The sequence below is a fragment of the Hevea brasiliensis genome, chromosome 11 (assembly GCF_030052815.1).
Source record: "Hevea brasiliensis isolate MT/VB/25A 57/8 chromosome 11, ASM3005281v1, whole genome shotgun sequence".
NCBI classification, from domain to species: domain Eukaryota; kingdom Viridiplantae; phylum Streptophyta; class Magnoliopsida; order Malpighiales; family Euphorbiaceae; genus Hevea; species Hevea brasiliensis.
In genome coordinates this window covers 2038883-2061130 of record NC_079503.1, presented here as the reverse complement: position 1 = coordinate 2061130, position 22248 = coordinate 2038883, and the positions used below count along the sequence as shown (strand labels likewise).

Genomic DNA, 22248 nt, shown 5'->3' with positions numbered 1-22248 from the left:
TGCCATTCTGTAACTGTCTCCACAGTTCATTTCCAATCCCTCTCCTTTGAGTTGAGGCACTTGTTTCTGTTGCCAAGAACATTGGTGGAGAATAATCCAACTAAGCGCTTGACCTCATGGTATCAGGGTAATTGGTTACCATGAAAAAGTTTAGTTGCCAATTGGTCAATGACATAGCATGATTTCATTTAGCAATGGAATCTTGGATATGCCATTGATTAATCTGGGAACTTTCTGTCCTTTCTTAAAGCATGCTCCCCAACTTTCAAATTAGAAAGTACTAAGTAGTGAGTTTTTGATGCACAAAAACAGAAATTAAGCAAACTCTAGCCTGAGATAGATAGCCCAAACTGCAATTTGATGTGTTACGCAAACGCTCTTCAAAATTTAATTTATCTGATCGATTCTTTTAACCAAAAGGAGCAGAAACAAAAACCATTGAATGTAGTTTCTAACCTTCTCAACAAGGAAGGTTATTGAGTGAGTACTAAAAAAAAAAGAAAAAAAAAAAAAAACCCTCAAAATGGAGAAAACTGCAAGATGAATTTAGCTCTAGTATCAATTGAAGGTATCTCATTTGTTTCAAAAGATATAATGGTTCTTCCGCTCTTCTATTGTTCTTCATCATCCTCTACCAGTATCCTCTTGCTTGCTTCATAACACATAAAAGCTATCCCAGCTGCAGGTACCAACTTCATGCAGCTGGGACCCAGACCTTTATATAAACCCTGGAACCCTTCCTGCTCAAGTATGCTTGCAAGTGCATGAAGTACATTCTTGTACACTTGTCTTCCACTGAGAGCTCCAACCTGCATATGCTTGCGTGCAACTTCAAGTGGGAAAGTTGCACTACTGGATATAGCTCCAGCTGCTGATCCAATTAATAGGGTTTCAATGTTGCCAATCTTCTCTTGCTTAAAAACTTTCCGATAGGCTTTCCGTAATGTGTCATAAGCAAAGTAATTTGTGGCAGCATATGGAATAACTCCAATGAGGCTAGGGGCAAGGCCTCTATAGAGTTCTGCAGGGCCCTCTTCTTGCAGTATTTTTAAGAATGCATCTAATATACCATTATAAACACCTCTCTGCAAATAAAGTAATGACTCCCACTTAAAGAGCAACACACATATTCATGATTTAAATTTCTAGGCCTAGGTTTTGTATATACCTGTATGGTTAATCGAGTCTTGACTAACTCAAGTGGATACGTGACCAAAGTTGAGCTGACTCCAGCACAGGCCCCAGCAACTAATGATGCAGGAATGGGAAGTTTAGGTTGCTCCCCCGGCTTGGGTGACAAGTTCTTATTAACGGTGTCATACGCAAACAGCTGTGATGAGAGCAAATAACATGTAGATAATAATAAGTATCTGAAACTAGATCATTGCTTTGAATACACAATATTAAGTCGCAGAGCTTATTCTTCTCATTCAAAAAAAATACTGCAAAACACACTGCCATTACCATTTAGCATATAGTCAGGGGTGTAAACAAGCCAATCTGAGTCCATTTTGAAAGTTCATTCAAGCTTCACTCGTTAAACTTTTATCGAGCTTGAGCTCAGTAAAAAGCTCAGATTTGAGACTCGAACTCAGTTGTTTAGATTTTATTGAGCTCGAGCTCAATTTGCATTTAGCTTGTTTATTGAGCTTGTGAATTCAAATATACTGTGCTAAATTAACGAGCTTGTAAAAAAGCTAATAAACATGGCAGTTTAATGAGCTAGTACACGAGCTTATTTAATGAGCTAACTCATAAGGCTGTTCAACAAGTCAGCTCATGAGCTTGTTCAACAAGCCTGCTCACTAGATTATAAATGAACTGGCTCGCAAGCCTCAATGAGTTGAGTATTAACTATAACTTCTCTCTAAGTGACCTGAAATACCAAAAAAAAGCGAAGTGGGTATTGAGATATATTGATGCCAGTCTAAGAATTTGAGACTAGTAGAAAACTCAAAAAAACTCAACAGACAACTGACTGAAACACATCTAGAAAAGCAAGAGAGTGAAGTGATTAGAATTGAATATATGGCGGACAGAAACAAGAAAGGAACTTATTTTGGAAAGAATGTGTTTTCATGACCATGCTGATGAATGATACTAAACAAGAAAAACTTTAACCCCATCTCAAGACACACATGCTTATATTCCACTAATTTGAAATGGAGAAATCTGAAGCTACATTTAGGAGAGGTCACAGCTCCTCAACTTAGTACATGCACTCTAAGTCTCTAACTGTTGCTTCTCTTGGTATTGAATGTTTAAACCTCTGTTCATGACAAACTCTCATGATTTACAAGTAATTTTCACTAAATAAATACCAGAATTACAAAACTTTTTTGCTGAGAATCAAATAATGAAGCCAGAAAGTACAATCACTAGAGAATGGACATTCATAGTGTGAACATTGAAAAAAGAAAAAAAGTAAACAAAAAGACAAAACTATAATGAAACAAAATGCTAATATTGATGAGAATAAATTTATAACAAGGTCAGAAACAAACAACCTATTCAGTTCCATCTATCAGCTATCCATGTGGACACTCGGCAAAACAAGTGAATCAATAACGAAATGCAAACAAACAGAGAAAAAAAAGAAGGATGGCATCAAAGAAAAAGAACCCACAAAATGGTTAAAGTAAGAATGCAACTTATCTCGAATCCTGGAGAGCAAAATTTCAAAGAATAAATTACAGAGTACACATGGTTGCAGAACGGATTGATAAGCATTATTACTAAGCAGCGAATAATAACAAGATCAATATCTACAAGCAATGATAAAAACCAACATCTCATAGCAAGCAAGCAATCAACACTGAAAAGCACCTCCATGATGTTGAAAAGTTAGAATTTTGAAAGAATTTATTACCTCTATGGCCTTGCTTGGTGCAACCCGAATCACATTAACCAAATTGCCTCTAAACAATCCTTTCCATCCATCAGTCTTCATTATATTATGGAACACCTCAGTGGTAGTATGCCCACTGCTCCCCACCATCAGATGAGTCCTTATGGTCTCCAGCGGAGCAACGGCAGTCCTTGAGACAGCCCCAGCTATTCCTCCACTAATTAACCGTCTTACCATAGGATTTTTAACCTTAAGCTTCAACTTAAGCCCACCCTTCTTCTTCTTAAGAGTCCCTTCCTCCTCTTGGAAACCTACAAATGAAAAATACTTTTCACACAAATCAGCGTACAGAGATTTTATGCTACTATTGTCACTGGAATTTGGGAAGCCCATCCCCATCTGATTAACGCTTGCAAAAAGGCCTCCACCATGAAAATATTGCCCATCTTGAAAACCCCATTGAGACCCCAAATCAGAGATTAAGAAAAATCCATCCTTTTTGTCATCAAATACCTGGATTGCTTGTTTACCCATTAATCTAAACCTTGCGATTGAACTTCTTCTTAGGCTTTAGTGTATACCTCAACCTATTTTCCTCATCCCCGAAGAAAGATTGGAGTGTCTGACAGGCAAATATTAGGCTTTGGGGAAATGGGTATCCGAAAAATCCATTTTTGAGGAAAAGAAAAAGAGTACAAAAGATTATTGAGAAAATGGAAGAAAGGGGGACGTGGTTGAAAAATCCAATAAGCAAAGACGATGAAACCAAGAGAGAAGAAATGGAATGAAAATTGAGAAACCCAGATAGCAAGAGAGAGAAGGGGGGGCAGGTGAATCTCACACTCACTCTCTCTCTCTCTCTCTCTCTCTTTCTCTCAGGGTTATCGCATCATATAATATTCCCAGTGTTTAAATACTCTCGGAGTTCAGTTGGCGAGTTGCTGGAGTTAGGTTTTGCATTCCATGTGGGAAGGGAATGTAACGGTGAAGGCCCTCCCTATTGAATTTGCATTTTATTTTGCCCATTTCGCCAATACTAATATTTATTATATTTCTTGAACCAACTTGAAATGGCTCAATGGGTTTTTTATTCTATGATTTAGGGTATCATTGAATTAATTTTTTATATTGAAATTACTTTTTACATAAATTGAAAGATTTCACACACATGTATATGAACTAGAACGAAAGGAGCATAATCATCCACCAAAGCAAGAGTTTTATACCAAAAATAGCACTGCTAAAATAAGAATGATCTAATTGTGAATAATGATGACTTGGACAAGAGGCAATGAACTAGATTTCATTAGAACTCTTCTATATCCATGATGCTTGAGTCATGTTAATGCTTCTCTGGTTGAAATAATTTTATATACATATAATATTTAAACCAGATTTCATTAGAACCATCATGCTTAAATCACGTCAATGCTTCTCTGGCTGAAATAATTTTATATCTGTTTAATATTTAAACCAGTCGCTCTAGCTAGCACGAGTCAACTAATTTACTGACTTACGAACAAAAACAAAACGAGCATATTCCATTGATGTTTTTTAGATAATTATTAGAGAATTTAATTAACTTTTTTTCTTTATTGTAAGTAATTTATTTCATAATTAAGATTTTTGTTAACTTTATTGTCTAGATTAATTAGATGCAAGTGGAAAAGAAATAAATAAATAAATAATGTTTCATGCAGCCCCTAGCCCAGCAACCAATTCAGAGTTGGAGAAATTTGACCACCATCACATATTTTAATTAGCATCTCCGTAAAAAATAGAATCAATTAATACCTTATCATAACAATATTGAAGGTACACAATTTTTCTACCATTTTATGATTAGTATTTACTCTATTTGTATTTACTTACTTGAATGTTGAAGCGGCCTAGCTCAGGCCACTAACCTTATTTTTTCTCTTGAGTTGCAAGCAATGTCCAATAAAGTTTTGACCTAAAGATCCCAGGCAATATCGATATATCATTTCAATATTTTTAGTTTTTCATTAATTGAAGAAAATAAAATAAAAAACTATCAAATGAGTGCATTTCCATAATAATAATAAAACCTTAAACAATTCTCAGCATAAAAGAAACTAATGTATGGTATACTTTACTTGCTGTGTTAAGCAATATAGAAAGGTAAGTGTGGGCAAACCCTTTAAACTGAAATTCCAACTGCTAAATCACCTGCCTTTCAAATATTCACTCTTCAAAGGTCTATTTTGTTCTATCCTCCCTTCTCAAATACTATACCATTAGAATTTTAATTTTACCAATAGCAATTTCCTTTTTCTTATTAATTTATTTAATTTTAATTGAAATTCAAAATCAAATTTTCATTATTAAAAAACTTATTTATAGTAATAAAATTTTTATTACATTAAAATTACAAAAAAAGTGAGTTTTTTATTTTAATTTTTGTAATCTTTAGATATATTGAATTTTAATTAAAGAAGTTGGGAGATGGGTCATTTTCATTAGGTAAAATGATTTTTTTTTCCTTGTTAATAAATTTAGCTTCGAATTGAATTGAACTTTGAAATTTTACAGTTCTGAAAATGCCTTGAATACCACTGAACTAAAGCATTGGTGACTTGAAAACAAAGTTGATATCGTTGCATGAGAAAGCATATCGTGGTCCTTGTATGATTTCTACCAAAAGAGAAGAAAGATGGGCTATTCATGGATCAATAGCTATGTTCCAGTTGGGATTACAGAACAACTCTTTGAGCTCATTGACTATAAGCACTTCACCCTTCTTCAGAAAAAGCACAAATGGGGAAGGCCCAAATTGAATTTTAAAAGAGCAGTTTCGGCCTCAAAGTGTCCAGCAACCATATCAGTCCAAATAATAAGCTAGAAGCTTAAATTTCAGCTAATTAAAATGGACCAAACACATCCCATGGACATGAAGTCCAAAAGAGAAGCATATCATTTCAACCGGAAGTTGGCTAAATTCAGACTCAGACTACTGTTCCATCCAATAAGGAAATGTGTTTGTGCAAAGAAAAGGCAGTTTTGCCTTATCTTCTTTCACAAATTAAATAAACATGTAATTTTACTTCCAGTGTTTCAGCAAATCTTTGGATTATCAGATTACATGTATAGCACTTACATTTTTTATGGGATGACAATTAGTCACATTGTACACGCAAATGTAAATTAGATTAGCATCAGTCGATTTGGTTTAATTTTTTAAATTAAAAAATTCAATAAATGAAAATTTATAATAAATTAAAGCAAATCAAATTGAATTAAAAAGATAAGAAAATCAAACTAACTCAATTTGTTTCGATTCAATTTTTGTGGTTTAAGGCTTAATTTTTAGCTTAAACTCATTTCAGGCTTAATTTTATATATTGTGTTTTTTTTTTTTAACTTTAATTTGAGAATTGATACTAACTAATTAAGAAAAAAAAACTATTTAGTTCGGTTAGATTTTATTAATTTTCATTGAATAGACTGAATTTTTTTAAATTAAAAAATTAATCAAATTTATTTATAAAAAAAATAAAATTTTAAATTAAATTGATTCAGCCGATTCTTTTCAATTTGAATTAAACTTTGCTTACCCCTAATATAAACAATTGTTAAACGAACAGTCTAAAATAATATTTTATAGAGAGAGATTTCTTTAATTTGTTCTAATCCCAACTATAAATATATGTATCCTAAAGAAATGTGTTATAACCAAAATAAGATAGATAGGTATACAAGATCCTGATCCCTTTCCTCTCTGTGTAATCATGGTGCATATGATCATAGCCACAGCAGTTGTATTATTTTGCTTACTAAGCAATGAAGCAAACCTTGTCCTTGGAGACATTGGTACTGCTACTTCTTATGATCCTCCTTATATACGTGAGTAAATTTATATAAATATTTTCTTTTTCTTCCCAAATATAAATGAATATTCGATGGAAAGTTAATTTGCTGAGTTTTCATAGAATAATTATGAATAACATGTGTGCAGCTACAAGGTGTAATGGTAACAGACAAGATCAGTTCCCTCCAGGAAACTTGTTCGTTGCTGTGAGCGAAGGGTTATGGGATAATGGAGCAGCCTGTGGAAGACGTTACAGGTTGAGATGCTTAAGTGGAAATAACAAGCCATGCAAAGATGGTATTGTTGATGTTAAGGTGGTGGATTATTGCCCTAAATCTCCATGCCCTTCTACCTTCCTCTTGTCTAATGATGCTTTTTCAGCTGTTTCTCGCTCTTCTACTGCCAAGATCAACGTTGAATATATCCAGTAAAACAACTTTTATTCTTTGAGTACTCTTATCAATTGCATTGATTCTTGATCTATACTAACTCATATTAAAACTGTTCTTGCAGGATTTAACTATATATACCCGATTAGAAATGGAGAAGATGTAGAAGCGAGGAGGGATGGAAATAAAGTGGTTGATTGATGTATTATTTATGTGTGAGTGTGATCTCAATAAATGTATAAAGATTAGCTTACGATTGCATATGAAAAGAAAGAAATTAAAAATCAAAAGATGCTCTTCCATTATCATTACCAAGTAAAGAATTCAATCACAATGAGGTTTATAAGTTATATATAACGAATTCGAATCTAAATGATCAATAAAGAAGAATCTAATCATAATATTTAATTCAGTTTGGAGTTGAAATTAGCATTAAAGAAATGAGAATTGTTAATATTTATATCTAATAAATGCGCATAGAATTTGCATATCTTCTGCCATGGAACCAACTAAACGAAATTGCAGAAAAAGTAAGAGTTAAAAAATGAAGTTAATGTTCTATTTTAAAAACACCACTTCTTGGCTTTTCCTTAAGAATCTAAAACTTAAAAAAAAAAAAAAAATAAAATCCGATGATTGGATCTTTCAGCAATGGTAATAATCAAGACTTTTCTTTTCTTTTTTTCTTGTATTGCCGAATGTAATCTCGATAAAATAAGTAAATTAATATACTATAAATTATATATATCAAAATTACACAGAATAGACATAACACATCTTTTAATAAAATTATGATAATTTTATCATGTCATGATAAACTATTATAATTTTATTAACTGACAGTACACTATGTATGCATACTCTCTATAAATAATGTGGAATTACAAAGGGTTAATTCTTATGCACCGTGATACCCGGAAGATAAGTGAACTTGTTATTTATTAATAAATATTAATTTTATTTTTCACTTTAATTGAGATTTATAGAGTGATTTGAAATTTATTAAAATCTATTATTTATTAATAATAAGCAAGAATATTAATTAATACCAAAATTTAATATATAAATTAAATCCAAATAAAAGTTTTTTGACAATATATAGTCGAAACTCAAAACAAAAGTATATATATATAAAAGTCGAATTTAATTTAAGTGTTATGATACTCAAATTGAGTAGTTTATAAGTTTTAATTGAATATTTTATTTTTATATAATTTTAAATATATTTCATATATTATATACTATATTTAAATAATAAATTATAATATTTATCATTTTATTTTAAATATATGAGGTAAAATTAGAAATTTGAGTTTCAATTAAACTTATTTTAATTTAAAATTAATAAAATTTTTATATAATAATAATAATAATAATAATAATAATAATAATAATAATAATAATAACAGACTTGAGTAGAATTTAAATATTTTGAACATCTAATTGAATAAATTTAAATAAGAAAAAGATACAAATTTAATTGAATCGAATTTTATTTTTAAAATTTTCATATATTAATTCAACTTAGCTCGAATTCTTAGTATATAATATAAAACTAAGAATACCATGAAGAGAAAATGTGAAATTGATTTGAGGAAAATTGAATTATAAATTTATCCTCAATTTTTAGTTCTCGTGTCTTTATATAAGTGGTCAATTTTGTCTTCTCATCTTTGGTTGCCTTTTTATAATTTTAGTGGAATTAAAGCGTAACTTTATTTTTTGTTAATTTTTTTTTTATACTTCTACAATAAGAGGGTGATTGTGTCTTTTCATATTAGGTGGAACTTTCTTGCCTTTGGTCGGTATTCAAAATGACGTTATATTGCTCTGGGGTTGGTTCTCCCCACTTTAGTTATTTAGAAAATAAGGGAGGCCAGCAAAACACATTCAATTGTTAATTTTTTTTTTTATATATATATTCAATGGAGGCTCAATAAACCGAATAATAATTGATAGGCTACATAATGAGAGGTAGTCATCTCCTTTCTCACCATAACGGTGAATTATCTTATAATAGGTAATTGAAAAGACTCAAACTTGATATCTCTCCACTTTCTACACCTTAAAAATGAAGGAAGACCAACTAAGCGACCCCCATGATTAGCTTAGGGTTAATTTTTAGTACACTATAACTGTAGTGGGATTATAATTATCATTGGATGTATATAATTTAAGTGTAAGTGCCGTAAACATTATTAATTTGAGAAAAACATACTTAAACTTCATCAATAATAGATTTAATACACAAATGTATAGATTATCATACACAATTTGTCTCTTAAATACATAATAGATTGGAATTTTCTTATTAATCCAAGCATGACACCGGGCACCCCCACACCCATTCTATACAGCCGCCCAACCTTTGGTTGTATGTGAAAAGCACTATGTCTACAGACTATATGGGTTGGCATAGCCACTGTAGCCAAATGATTTTAAGATTTATTTGTCATCTTATCACTTGGGTTAGTGCATGCCTTAGTGGCTTAGATTGGTATGTACTTATCTCAGAATAAAAAGCATGAAATACCCATTATGAAAATGGGATTGGTATGATCACATTTGATCTAATGATTAGTCACAATCATCTATACCCATTAATTTAATTTGCTCTCCATAATGCTTCATTAATTAATTACTTCCCATTAATCACCAACATCAACCACATAAGACATTGATTAAGTTAACTTAAGTACAGAATCAGCACATAGAATATATAGCACTACACAATTGGAGGGAAAATGAAAGTAAACCGGTGCTTAATTAAGAGAAAACTATTCAACTAATTAAATCAAAGTTGTTCACTGATGCCAGTCAGACTAATGTGAATTATGGATAATCCAATTGGTTTTCTTTTAAATTTAAGATACATTAGGTGGGGAGATTTTGAGTTCGAATCTTCCCATTTATCTATTTCAAGATTATTCATCTTTTTGGTGAGAAAGGGAGAGAGCTAATTTCATAATCATATTTGGCTCGTTGTATCTCTAATAAGAAAAAAAAAATCCACTAATAAATCAAGGGGTTAAATGAAATCAGATAACTAGGTCAAAGATACCACGCATGCTTCACAGTATCAACATATCATTTTCAAGCTCCATTAAAACACATTAACGGATACACTTATCGGTTCTAGAAAATCTTGAGCATTTTAATTAAGAAAATTACTTTTCAAGTGCAGAATATTTATACATATGGAACCCCAATCCATGCTCGTGTATGCTTTGATCCAGAACTAGTATAAATACATGACAGCAAATCCAGGTGATGCTCAAGAATAAAAGTGGTCCAAGCTCCAATCACCAAAATGAGGTCATTCACCACAGCCTTAACCTTCAGCCTCTTCCTGTTATTCTTGTGCTTTGAGTTTCCAGCAACTTTAGGAGACGTCGGGACGGCCAAGTCTTATGATCCTCCTTATCTGCGTATGTAGCTTCCATTGCATTCTTTATTCTATAGCTTGCTAATTACCAATCAGCTATAAGCTAATGATATTGATAGTCCTGGTCAGGAATTGGTTCGGCTTTTGAATCCAACTCTAGAATGACTTAGGTTGAATTCAAAAGCAGCCTAAGTCAACGGTTTAGTGAGCCGAATCAATCCTAAACCGGATTATAGGGGTTAGTTAAAGGCCCCTTCTTGAGGTTCTGAATTGAAATCGGATTGAAACGAAAGGTTTGAACCACAATTTCCTGCTTGGTTCAATATATATATTTTAACAAGTAGGAGGTGACTTTAGAGGGAGTTAGGGGTGTGTACTATTTAGTTATAATTGTATAATCAAAACAAATTGATAAAATTTAATTAGTTTAGTTAAAATCGGTTCAATTCAATTTTTAGTTAGTAATACTAAAAGATTTTTGCTATCGGCTTGATAGCCTTTAATTTGATAATCAAATTAATTGAAATAACTGAATTTGTTAATTATAATTTTATTAATATTTTTAATTATTCTTTTAATAATAATAAATTATAATTATCATTTTTATAAAGAAAAATATTATAAATATATCTTAATTAATTAATAACATAAATATATATTATATTTTTTTTTATTAATTCAGTCATAACTAATAACCAATTAAATATTTTTTTTATTCAAGTTAGGTTCAATTTTCTTATGATTTCGATTCAGTTTAATTACTATTTTTAAAATTAGTTAAAAATTCAAATAGTAAGAAATTTGGTTTGGTTCAGTTTGCTCACCCCTATAGGTACTGCATGAACAAAACCGTTTTTGAAACCACTGAAAACCAAAATCAAGATCAAAATTGAATCGAATCAAAACCATGTGGCCAACTAATCCAATTTCAATTCATCCATTGGTCCTAAACCTCTGATTCCAGCCCGAAACTGGTCCAGTTCAGACCGAACACTGGCCAAACAACATTGATATTAGAGTAAATTAAAAAAAAAAATCATTTATCAATTTTCACAAGTACTTTAGCATGCATTATATATGTTAAGCAAGTTTGCTAATACTTTCTACGATTAAATTTGCTTTATCATTATTATTATTATATAGCATATTGTAGGTTAAAATTGGCGTTACACAGCTCTTAGCCCGAGATATTACAAAGAAGAAAACCTAGTCCAATACAACACCCAAACTCAAACACAAGAAGGCCTAAAACCCATAAACAAAATCCTAGACAATTCGGGCAAACCTGACCAACAAAGCAGCACCAATAGCCGTGTGTTGCAGCGCCCCCGAAAGAGGGTATGAACCACAACAGGAAGCACATGGATGGGGTCCTCTGCCATATGCAAGGCCAAAGGGCCTGATTAGTCCACAAAGAGCTCACCCATCCAGTTGTCCGCCATCAAAAGTGCCAAAACTAGGCTAAGCAGACAGAAACGAAGAAGCTCCAAAGGCCAAGGTTGAATCGCAGAACCAAACAACCATCGTAGTCAACACATGTGTCTGCAGAAGATGAAGATGGCAGATTTCACAACATTACAGGTGGACATAATCCGGTTAAAAACCCCAGAGATAGCATCAACCCTAGAAATGCATAACCTCCTGCAACTGTTAGAAAACCAACATAAGCCAAACCTTCCAACTCAGACCTCTCAGCAAAACCACCCTCTCTTTTAGCTCATAATTCGAAAACCTATCCAACCACAACCAAAAAACCGTATTTACATCCTACCTGGTGGTGGGGAGATGATGACCCACAACAGCCCAAAAGGGAGTTCCTCCCGCCCGAAAGGGGCAAGGGAAGCCTCGTTGAAGGCCGAGGAACGGAGACCTTGAGCTCCTAGAAGAAAACCAAAAGTGGAGAGAATTCTCTCTCTAGACTATTTAGAGAGAAAGACTAACAATCAAAGTTAATAATGATTGAAATCTACTAAATAAATTAAATTACTTGTTATAAACAAGTAAAAGATTGAATCAAAATGTTCTTCGAGGACCAACTTTATTACTAATTATGAGCAGTTTTGCTTTCCCATCATTCATCATCCAGTACAAGATTACAAAGTAAACTCGTCTGATTCTCTTTCTTGTGTTATACTGTACTAATGAAGCAACGAAATGCAACGGTTACGACCAAGATCAGTTCCCCCAAGGCGGATATTTTCTTGCAGCCAGTGATGGCTTATGGGACAACGGAGCTGCTTGTGGTCGGAAATACCAGATGCGGTGCATCAGCGGCCCCAAAAGAGCATGTAAGGGTGGATCCATAGTTGTAGAGGTGGTGGATTTTTGTCGTGATAATCCATGCCCAGCCACACTGATGCTCTCCAACAAAGCCTTTGACGCTGTCTCAAGAATCCCCACTGCCAAAATCAATGTCGAGTACATACAGTAATCATCTTTAAACTATGCTACTCATCCAACAGATTTCAGAAACACACACACACACACACAAATATCTGACCCATAAATGACCATTATATTTTCTGTTCCCAGGATTTGATGGGATTTGCAGTAGCTCACTGAGAATAGTAAAGGATGAGGAGGTCACTGGCCAAATGGTTATAGCCTTGTATAGTTCAATGAAATAAAAGTACTCAGTGTATGAGATTTTTCTTTTTCCCGTACTATTCTGATGAATAAATTCAAATTCCTTAAGACCACGACTAATAGTTAGCTTTGAAATCTTGCTGGTTCTCTCTCACATTCCTTCATATAGTTCTAATAAAAATTATGAGTTAAGGTAACCTAAATTTACGAAGTACTTTTCCCCTCAAATTTCTTCATAAACAAAGTCTCCGATCCATAGAAACTGAATTCTGGTTCACACAGAAATGTTAAAGCTCATTATCAAAATAGCGAGTTTCCAAGATCAAAACTATACAAAAAGTACCAAGGCACAGTGAAAGGCTTCAATTTGAGTTACATTACCTTAATGTTACTAGATGTATCTTTACTCCTGAGTGTTTAGCAGGATAAAAGAAACAAAAGGGGAAAAAAATCAATGAACTGAATATAAGAGGCATAAATATCATATCAATCTAGCTGTAAGTACAATAATTTACCATTCATGGTGATGCTTGAGTTTGTAAAATGGTTTGATTATTTCCAAACCCTTGGAGTTGCATGCTTTTGGAAATAAGGATGAAGTAACTCCTTCCAGGTATAAAGGTGCACGCATAAAGCACGAAGCCTATGGAGACAGCTTGTTTTTTAATAACTTGAAACTATTTCTTTTCTACTTTAATGCATAACAGCAGGATATGTAGTGAATGATTCCTCACAATCCTAAATAAATAGACATCACAAATAATATTTATTCAAAATTTACATAGTAATATCCAAAATATGGTTGGAATACTGCTTACTTCTCGGTGGAAGGCAAACATCTCTTCTTGACCAGATAGCATGGAAACTATGCTGGTTGGTGCACCTCCAGAGCCCACAGTGCCTTCAGCTAAGATGTTTCTTCCACCTTCTGTCTCTGTTTCAAATTGGAAACTGGACACCAAAAAGTAGACATGCTCTTGTAATTATGAAAACATCTCTCAAGGAAAAAAAAGTATGATATTTCTGTTGATATGACCTTGTGATAAAGAGAGTAGCCCTCATTCAAAGAAATAATTAATGTTTTTATATTAGCTCTTACATACTGTCTATACTCCTTCACCCTCCTTGTTTGAAGGGTGATCAGTCTCCATAACTAAATTGGATCCATGACTCAGACTGTAAATCTAGTGTGGTTGATGAGAGAAACCATTAGCTTGCACTGACTAACTAAATCAGAGCCTTGCATGACAGACTGCAATATCATGGAACTCCTGGAGCCAGGGCAACGCCTGAATATTCAAGAAACATATATATATATATGTTGCATACTAATAACATATTCAATAATAACAATGTTCAGCACTGGGATACTGAGGTGTTTGGGCAGCCAGAAATAGAGGGAAAATGAGAAAGAAAGGAGAGAAAGAAGCAAGGAGCAGAGAAGAGGAGGGAGAGAGAACGAAATTCTTTGTCAATTGATTTGACGATGATTCTCCAAGTCTCATATGATTTTATACATGCTTTCCTAACATAATCTGTTACAAATCAACCATCTATCTAGGCTATTCTCCTCTGTTTTCCTTTATGCAGGCTACAGTGTCTCTCATATTTTATCCATCCTTAGTCATAACAAACAACCCCCCAGAAATTTTCATAAAATTATAAGAAAACCTTAAGCAAGAAGGAAAAACAAAATTGTGAGACTGCTGAAGGATATGGCAAATATGCTTAATTTGAAAAGCAAATATTGAAAGAAAGAACTAGCAGATTCAAATGCACAGGTAGAATATAAATTATCTTGTGTCATCATAACCTGTTGTAACATAACAATTAAGGCCAGCACAAACACAAAGAAAAACTATCCTTCCAAATCAAACAATGTACCCTCTTCAGTTCCTTGAAATGCGTCATCAATAGAAGTAGCTGTAGAACAAAACAGGCAGCAACGATGATTGTATGACTCATCTATGAGGGTGATAAATCTACGTGCCTGGAAAGCAAAAGACACAAATTTGTTATCTATTTGAAATAATGAATCTTAACTGACAATATGGTTTGATTAAGATTCCAAATCTGTTATACAGCAATAGATATTAAGGATCCAAAGCGAATGCTTACATTACATGCATGAGCTCATCTTCATAGTCATATGTAAAATGTTTTGTGTGCATATGAGCCAGCAGAAGTGAAAAGAGAAGGGAAACATTATGCCACATAGCTTCAATGCCAAAAGGGTTAACATAGCTCCAAGAGAACATACAGGTCTAACGCCTCTTCCCTTCCTTCCTCTACCTCTCTCTCTCTCTATCTCCCCTCTCCTTCCTTTCTGACTGGCCTCATACACAGTAAATTTGTTCAGGTAGCATTAAAAAGAAAGTGTTACCTTGCCACGGATTCGCATTCTCATTGTTGGAAAATCAGAGATGAAGAAGACAATTTGATAAATTTTTACAACTGCAATATAATCTGCCACTCCTCGCTGCATAATCAACAGTAAGATAATCACCACCCAAAAGGGGTTAAAGAACTTAATACGCCAAAAAGAGAGTCGATCATCCACCATCTAAAAATAAACAAAGCATATAATATTTCAAATAAAGTTTTGCACTTTTCAGCGCTGAGATAAGAATAGGACAAGGATTTTCCCAAGAACTAAGTCAACTTCTAAAGCCATGAGAACAAAGTGAAGAAATCTCTTTCCCATCAATGGAACTTTGCAAAATGCATCTCTCAGTCAAGTCTTTTGAAAAATATTTTTTACCTAGTCTGCCCATTTGTGAACTTTTATGATACATAATGCTTGCACATCTCTCTCATTCACAGGAAACTAATTTTGACAATATCATACTGAGATTCTTAGGTTCATTGTAGCCTGCGGTTATCCTTTCATCTTTTTCCTAATTCCTGGTGCTCCGTCTCTTTCAGCCATGTTACTGACATATTAGATTAGATTGCGAACATATATGGATTAGAAAATTCATATACCATCAAAACTTATCTATTAACAAGAAAATGAGAAAACAGAGTACAATGTAAACAAATATCTTTAACTAAATATGCATGACTAGATACATAATTAAAAAAACATTGTTCACATATTTGGGGAGAAAAGAATTTTTAAAAATTTCATAAAAAGAAAATATAATACCGGCTGACAACATAGATATTGGAAAATGAACTTTCCCACTCCATGGCAGCTTTTGAGAACCTTAACTTTCTAGTTCCAATTGGATACCAAACATATAATAGATTAATATGTTTGAAAAGTACCTCCCAAACATAACCGGAATGGTAACAGGAGTTGATTTCTCCTTCCAAGTGGTCTGTGACCTGACACCAAATTTTCTCAAATTCCTTCACAACACTGTTTTCCAATGGCCAAAAATAGTGAACCTGCATATTTGCAATTTTAGTTCCAACCAACTAGATGGAAACAAATGCACAAGAACAAGCAGATAACATTTATCGACTCTATCTAGCCGATTTAAATAGATTAGTAGATCTGCAAGAACTGATGGAACTACTCTAAGAACAAAAGGACACTGAAAAGACTTTCCAGGGAGCTGCAAGAGGAATACCCTTCATTTGATGAATTATGGGAGATAAATCATATCTGTCAGCCTTGGCTTCAGTACTAAGAGACTGGCATTTCCCTATACTCAGATCATGATTAGGAAATTTATAATAATATAATAAAATAAATCTGAGAAATGGCAACCTAGAATTGACGTATACAACCAAAAGAAACACGGTAAGTTTAATGACCATGAGAAACATCATGGGACTGCAACTTGCTCAGAATAGTTGAACAAGTGAAGATTTGAAAAGAAAATAATCTTCAAAATTAATAATATTTAGAATCAAACTGTGAAATTGGAAATTTTGAAAATAAATTGTGGGTATTTCAGTTGTTTCTATTGCGTAGAATGTCAAGATATTAAAACCACTAACAAATATAAAGATACTAAAATGAAGAAAATCTGGAAGGCAGATGAACTAACAAAGAATACATGAAAATGCAAGGAATCCAAGTATAACTCCATAGCACCTCACCTGGTCTTTAGATCTTTGAGCTATAAAACGTCGATAATGAATCTCACTTCCAATCAGAACTATCTCACAGTGGTCCTCCAATTTTGACACCAAGTTCAGCTGTGTATAATACAATACAATGCAGACAGATAAACACATCGATCTCAGGGGTTATAAAAAGGAGATCAAATGGGGAAGCAGTCAAGCAGCCAAATTTCGATTTAAATACACATACGTATGCAATCAGCTAATAAATAAAGAGTAAGAGGGGGGACCTGGAGGCGTTGGGGGGGAAAGACGGGAAGGATCATCGGAGGAAAAGCGAAGGACATTGATTTGAGATTTATTAGAGATTATTCTTCGTCGAACAAACCCGATAGATATAAGCGAAGGATTTGAGGATACTCTTCTCATTTTGTTCCAGATTTCTTCTTCTTCTTCTTCTTCTTTTCAATCTCACCAGTCGTAAGGTTTTCTGGCTTTCTGCAACTGTAACTGGCAAACTTTAGCAGCGGCAACGTTGTCTGATGCATTGTGGAGGTCAAAATAGGGTGACGTGGGCCTACAATAATGAGCCACATGGAGGAGTCTGAAGGGTTTTGGGACGAAATAGATGAGGTGGACGGGAATTTAAACGTTGGACGAAGGTGGATGGGCCTACAATAACGCTGCCGTTTTTCTGAAAGCATCTGACAGTTGAGGCAAATTATAGAATGAGTACACTCCAGCGTTTAGGGAGGTGTATTGATGGGATTGGTTTGCTCAGGCAAATGCAGACCGCCTCATTTCTGTCTGCCCGCACAGATTTAGGTGCTCTTAAATTAGGGAAGTGGGTAGAGTCTTGTATCGAGAAGGAAAGGGTTCAAAAGACATTTTGAGCTTTGTAATGCTCAGATTGACGTGTTTGCAAAGTGTGCTAATGTTGATGAAGCTATCAAATTGTTAGGAACATGGAAGGAAGAGAACCATTGTTTCGTGGACTACTGTGATTGTTGGCATGGCAATTTACTGGTACATATCCTGCGCGCAGAGTGCTCCAGTAAATATATAGTGAAGAGCATTTTCTGCGTGCAACTTAGGATAGCACTTAACGTTTGGAAGTCATGATTATGCTTCCTTTGAACTCAACTTTCTGTAGGAGAGTTCTTACATAGATTAGGTATGCTACAAACATATTTTTTTGATAGATTTGGCGCATTATCAATTTGTGCGCAATCCAAAGAACAATAACTCAGGATTGTATTAACTTAAGTACAGCTTAAGTAAATTCAATGAAGGATACAACTACTACCTGATTCTTCCTCTTATTTTCCTACAGAGGTTAGATTAGGCAGCAACAGCGATCAACACGCAGTGCACAATGAAATGTAATCTAACTCGATCGCTAATCATGTGCATCAGTTGAGGCACATTTTCCAAAGCCCATTTAACTATTTAAGCGCGCTTCGCTCCAAGCTGGTAACGCTGGCATGGTAATCTTGTACCAAAAGGGGCATTGTTGGTAACAACTAGCAAATTATTTGATCATTTTGTGTCCGCTCAGGGACATCAGATAAAATGATTGATCATTTTGTCTCTATATCAGGAACGGGATTCACGAACGACAGAACAATTGCTGAATACGAACAAAGAACCTCTTGTCTCTGGTATCATAGAAAAGAAGTATAGGGTAAAAAGAAAAACGCGTCTTCTTTTCTTCTTAGTAGAAAAACCTTGAAAAACTACCAACCCAAGGTGGTAGCTCTGGGTCGTCAAGTACTATTCTGTTGGTGTGTTGGCCTACTCCATTTTAAGCAAGAGTTAGTGAGCTCCATAAGGGAAAAGGCTGAAAAAGTTTCTAAAGCACATTCACAGTTGGGAGAATCAGTAATAAGCTTCAAAGACAAATGCGCGTTGCTGGTTGTAAACGTTACCAACGTGAACTCATTGCCGGGGAAAAGTGAATTTAGACATCACCAGAGTCACCTTGCACCGTCATGGAAAGTCCTTTAAGCCCGCTCTTTCTTTCCACTTGTCTTTTCATGTACGAAATCAAACGCCACGTTTCCTTACTTTTTCCCAAAAGGGAGAGAAAATAGTAAAAAGACTGTAATAAAATGTGCTGGGTCAATCATTGAAAAAAAAAACTCGTTCCTAGTCCTCTTGGAACGGACCAGGAGAAACAAAAATAAAAAAGACTGAAAATTGACATTGCAAGGGACCTTTCACCCCATTCAAGAATCAAGAGCACCAACTTTAGCATCTGCTTAATCAAAGCCTAGAACATACATGAACAATAACAAGAACATGAATAGCAGATCCCCTCTTCACGATACTTTTAAAATTGGTTAACTATTCATCTAGATAAAAATTCATTATCCGATACATGACCAATGGAACAACGGACGGCATACCAACTGAAAGGAGTCCTCCAAACATTCCTTATCAAAAAGCTTGAGGCTTTAGAGATAAATATATCAAATGAAAAATCCATTTTATCTTCTAAAGAGGATAAGTCGTACTCTGGTTGGATATTGGTCACTTTGCTATGAGTTAAAGCTGTGTTTCAATAAAATGTCACGACTATAAACTAGAAAGGCAAAATTGCAATCCTAATCTGGTAGAAATATATGGGATCATCCCAGTAAAGTGAGAATAAATGCCCATGCCATGCCAACCCAAAGTTGCAGGCAATAAAAACATGGTTATCAGCAAACAGAGCACAAATCTCTAGCCTTAACCACAATGTTGATTTCAGAAAATAAAGCGCATCATCAAGCATGTCAAAGAACTCACGATTCATCACGTAGTCTACGATAAAAACATTATTCCATATTGCAAATTTCTTCCACTTACAACTCACATTTTACTACAATGGCTTTATTCTGATTCAGAACACGGCTTATTTATTCCTCAAACATTTAACACATGAACTTCCAAAGTTTGCACAAGCAAAGCCATATCAAATTGAGAATATAGCAACACAAAGCCTGAGAGGAGAAAAATAACAATGTGAAAGATCTATACGAGTAATGAGAAAATATATGAATAAATAAGCACTAAAGCTCCATCAATAAAGATGTTCCTACACAAATATGGCGAATATAAAGCAAGAAAAAGCAAAGGGACATAAAAAAGGAAAAAGAAGGAAAAACAAAATAGAGGGCATCTGAGATAGGAATCTCAGATACCTAAAATAGTTAACATCCATAACTAGCATAACAAACATGAACCTAAAAACAACAGTACCGAACGAGCAAAAGAAAACTGAGACACCCTCCATTCCTTTTGCCCCCAATACCAAACCCTGGTACTACCTTGCCTCCATTTGCTCTTATTTCCAATACCCTCCATCAAATTTTATATCTAAAATTAACTTTTTAAATAAAAGATTAGTTTTGTGATTCACTTCTCTTCCCACTTCCTTCTCCTTCCCTGTCCTCCAACAACCTTCCGGTCTCCTCATCGGCTTGTTGAGCCTTCTTTTGAGCCTCCTTAGCCTTCAATGCCTGCAATTTGGCATGATTGTAATAGGCAACACCCAAAAACGCAAGCCCATATCCAAACAAGTTAATTGGGGTCACTGTATCCTTGATGACTGACCAAGAGAAAGCGATCAACAACCAATCCTTGACCACACCAGCCACATTCATTGTCAAAGCGGAAGTCTTCCCCACAAGTAAAAACACGGCAAGATTCAAGGCGAATGCACATAAAGAATTGGTCCCAAAGACGACAAAATCAAAATGAAAGCTCGAACTCTCCTTCAAAACAGGGTATTCCACGAAAATCCAAGGCACAAACAAGAAAACTAAACAGCAAGGCGCGACGTAATAAAGGGAAGTAATAGGGTTGAGTGTTATCCCCTTAGATGTAAGCAAGATTTGAATCAATACCAGTCTGGTGGCCTCAAAAGCAACAGCTCCCAGTTGGAGAAAAACCCCCCAGGAATCAAATCTTGCTTCCCCATAAGCTGCAATAGCGACGCCGAATGAGATCGACAACATGTTGACCATGGTATCGGTCTTGAAACCCTCTCTTTTAAACAAAACCCCGATCGAATAGACGGCGACCGGCATGAGCGCTTTGAGCATCTGAATAAAGGAAACAGACAAGTAGATGTAGGCAGAATTGGAAAGCCAAAGGCTGAGAGAATAAAGAGCGCCAATGGGTACGACGGAGGAGAGGTAGAGATCCCGAGACATGGTGACGGGTTCAACGAATTTGAAGACCTTGATGAGAAGGAAAGCGAGAGTGGCACAGAAGGACATATGGATCATGGTAAGGGAGATGGGAAAAGGCCAATTATACATCTTCTTGTCGAGGATGTACTTGTTGTAAACAATGACAGTGAAGGAGAGGAAGATCCAGATGCCAACATAGGTGTAGGAGAGAAGGATCTTCTTCAAGACACTGTCGCTGAGAGATCCACCCTTGCCCATTGTGGCTGATTGAGAGGCGAAGGGAAGGGAGGAGAGGTGGAGGCGGGGGATAGAGAGAACAGGGTTGAGATTTGAGGAAAGAAAGATAGGATCTTGTCTCTTGGGTGTGAGAAATAAGAAGAAGAAAGAGGAGGGTTTGGTGCGGAAGTGGAATAAAACAGAAAGACTGGTTAAATGTGGGGGAGGTGGCGTTGTTCGTGATGACTTGTCTCTGCCTTTGTAGCTTTGCTTCTCCGCTTATTTTTCAAGTTTTTGGATTTTTTTCATTTATATAAATATAATTTCGTGTCATTAATTATTTAGTTTAATTTAAATTAATGAAATTTAATTTAATCTAAAAATGTATTTATATAAAAATGTTAATTATATATTTAAGCAAACAATATAATTTATATTTAAATTATTTAATAATAATAAAATTTATTAATTAATGAAATCCAATTTGAATTTTGCAATTGTACTGATAGCATATGCAGGTATATTTGCATTTGATGATCTAATAAATAAATTCCCATTGCATAGGCTTTGTCTTTAGTTATGTAGTACTTGGTTTGGTTGGCTTTGTCCCAGTGGTAATACGAGTGTTTGTGTGGTGTCTCAAAATTTTAATAAAAAAATTATTAAAAAATAGTTTAAAATATTTTATTATCTTAATATTTTATAATTAAAATTTATTATATTTAATTTTAAATTTTTTTAATATTTCTAATGAATAATAGTATCAAATAGACAAATATTTGATTCAGTTATTGAATGTA

At 34.3% G+C, this 22248-nt stretch overlaps 5 protein-coding genes across 16 annotated transcripts; 2 read left to right on the top strand and 3 right to left on the bottom strand.

Annotated features, from left to right (window-relative positions):
• Positions 1 to 363: 363 nt before the first annotated feature.
• On the bottom strand, positions 364 to 3738 carry LOC110657870 (adenine nucleotide transporter BT1, chloroplastic/mitochondrial). Its single transcript, XM_021815286.2, has 3 exons — positions 2870 to 3738; positions 1169 to 1330; positions 364 to 1085 (listed from the first exon to the last, which is right to left on the bottom strand). Exons 1-3 carry the CDS (start codon positions 3380 to 3382, stop codon positions 612 to 614), a joined length of 1149 nt encoding a protein of 382 aa, XP_021670978.2. The 5' UTR covers positions 3383 to 3738; the 3' UTR covers positions 364 to 611.
• A 2859-nt stretch (positions 3739 to 6597) lies between these two features.
• Positions 6598 to 7108, top strand: LOC110657872 (EG45-like domain containing protein). The gene is made up of 2 exons (XM_021815288.2): positions 6598 to 6712; positions 6825 to 7108. Exons 1-2 carry the CDS (start codon positions 6598 to 6600, stop codon positions 7106 to 7108), a joined length of 399 nt encoding a protein of 132 aa, XP_021670980.2.
• Positions 7109 to 12459: 5351 nt separating this feature from the next.
• LOC110657874 (uncharacterized) lies at positions 12460 to 19855 on the bottom strand. 12 transcript variants are annotated; one of them, XR_009141252.1, is made up of 8 exons: positions 17345 to 19855; positions 17091 to 17189; positions 16308 to 16430; positions 15421 to 15516; positions 14922 to 15027; positions 13553 to 13988; positions 13419 to 13446; positions 12460 to 12850 (listed from the first exon to the last, which is right to left on the bottom strand). XR_009141252.1 is itself a non-coding variant. In XM_021815291.2 (6 exons), the coding sequence occupies exons 1-6, from the start codon at positions 17399 to 17401 to the stop codon at positions 13945 to 13947; spliced, it is 525 nt and encodes a 174-aa protein (XP_021670983.2). In that variant the 5' UTR covers positions 17402 to 19855; the 3' UTR covers positions 12460 to 13944. The 12 variants fall into 12 exon arrangements, 1 of the variants encoding a protein (XP_021670983.2); XR_009141255.1 differs by having other exon boundaries at positions 12460 to 12832; XR_009141253.1 differs by having other exon boundaries at positions 13419 to 13988.
• Positions 12556 to 13191, top strand: LOC110657951 (EG45-like domain containing protein; the record flags this gene model as incomplete). Its single annotated transcript, XM_021815399.2, has 2 exons — positions 12556 to 12878; positions 12984 to 13191. Coding segments are annotated over 2 exons (330 nt in total), but the record flags the coding sequence as incomplete, so codon positions are not given.
• Positions 19856 to 20072: 217 nt separating the features above from the next.
• LOC110657873 (probable sugar phosphate/phosphate translocator At5g25400) lies at positions 20073 to 21698 on the bottom strand. Its single transcript, XM_021815289.2, has one exon. The coding sequence runs from the start codon at positions 21488 to 21490 to the stop codon at positions 20441 to 20443; it is 1050 nt and encodes a 349-aa protein (XP_021670981.2). The 5' UTR covers positions 21491 to 21698; the 3' UTR covers positions 20073 to 20440.
• Positions 21699 to 22248: the final 550 nt, after the last annotated feature.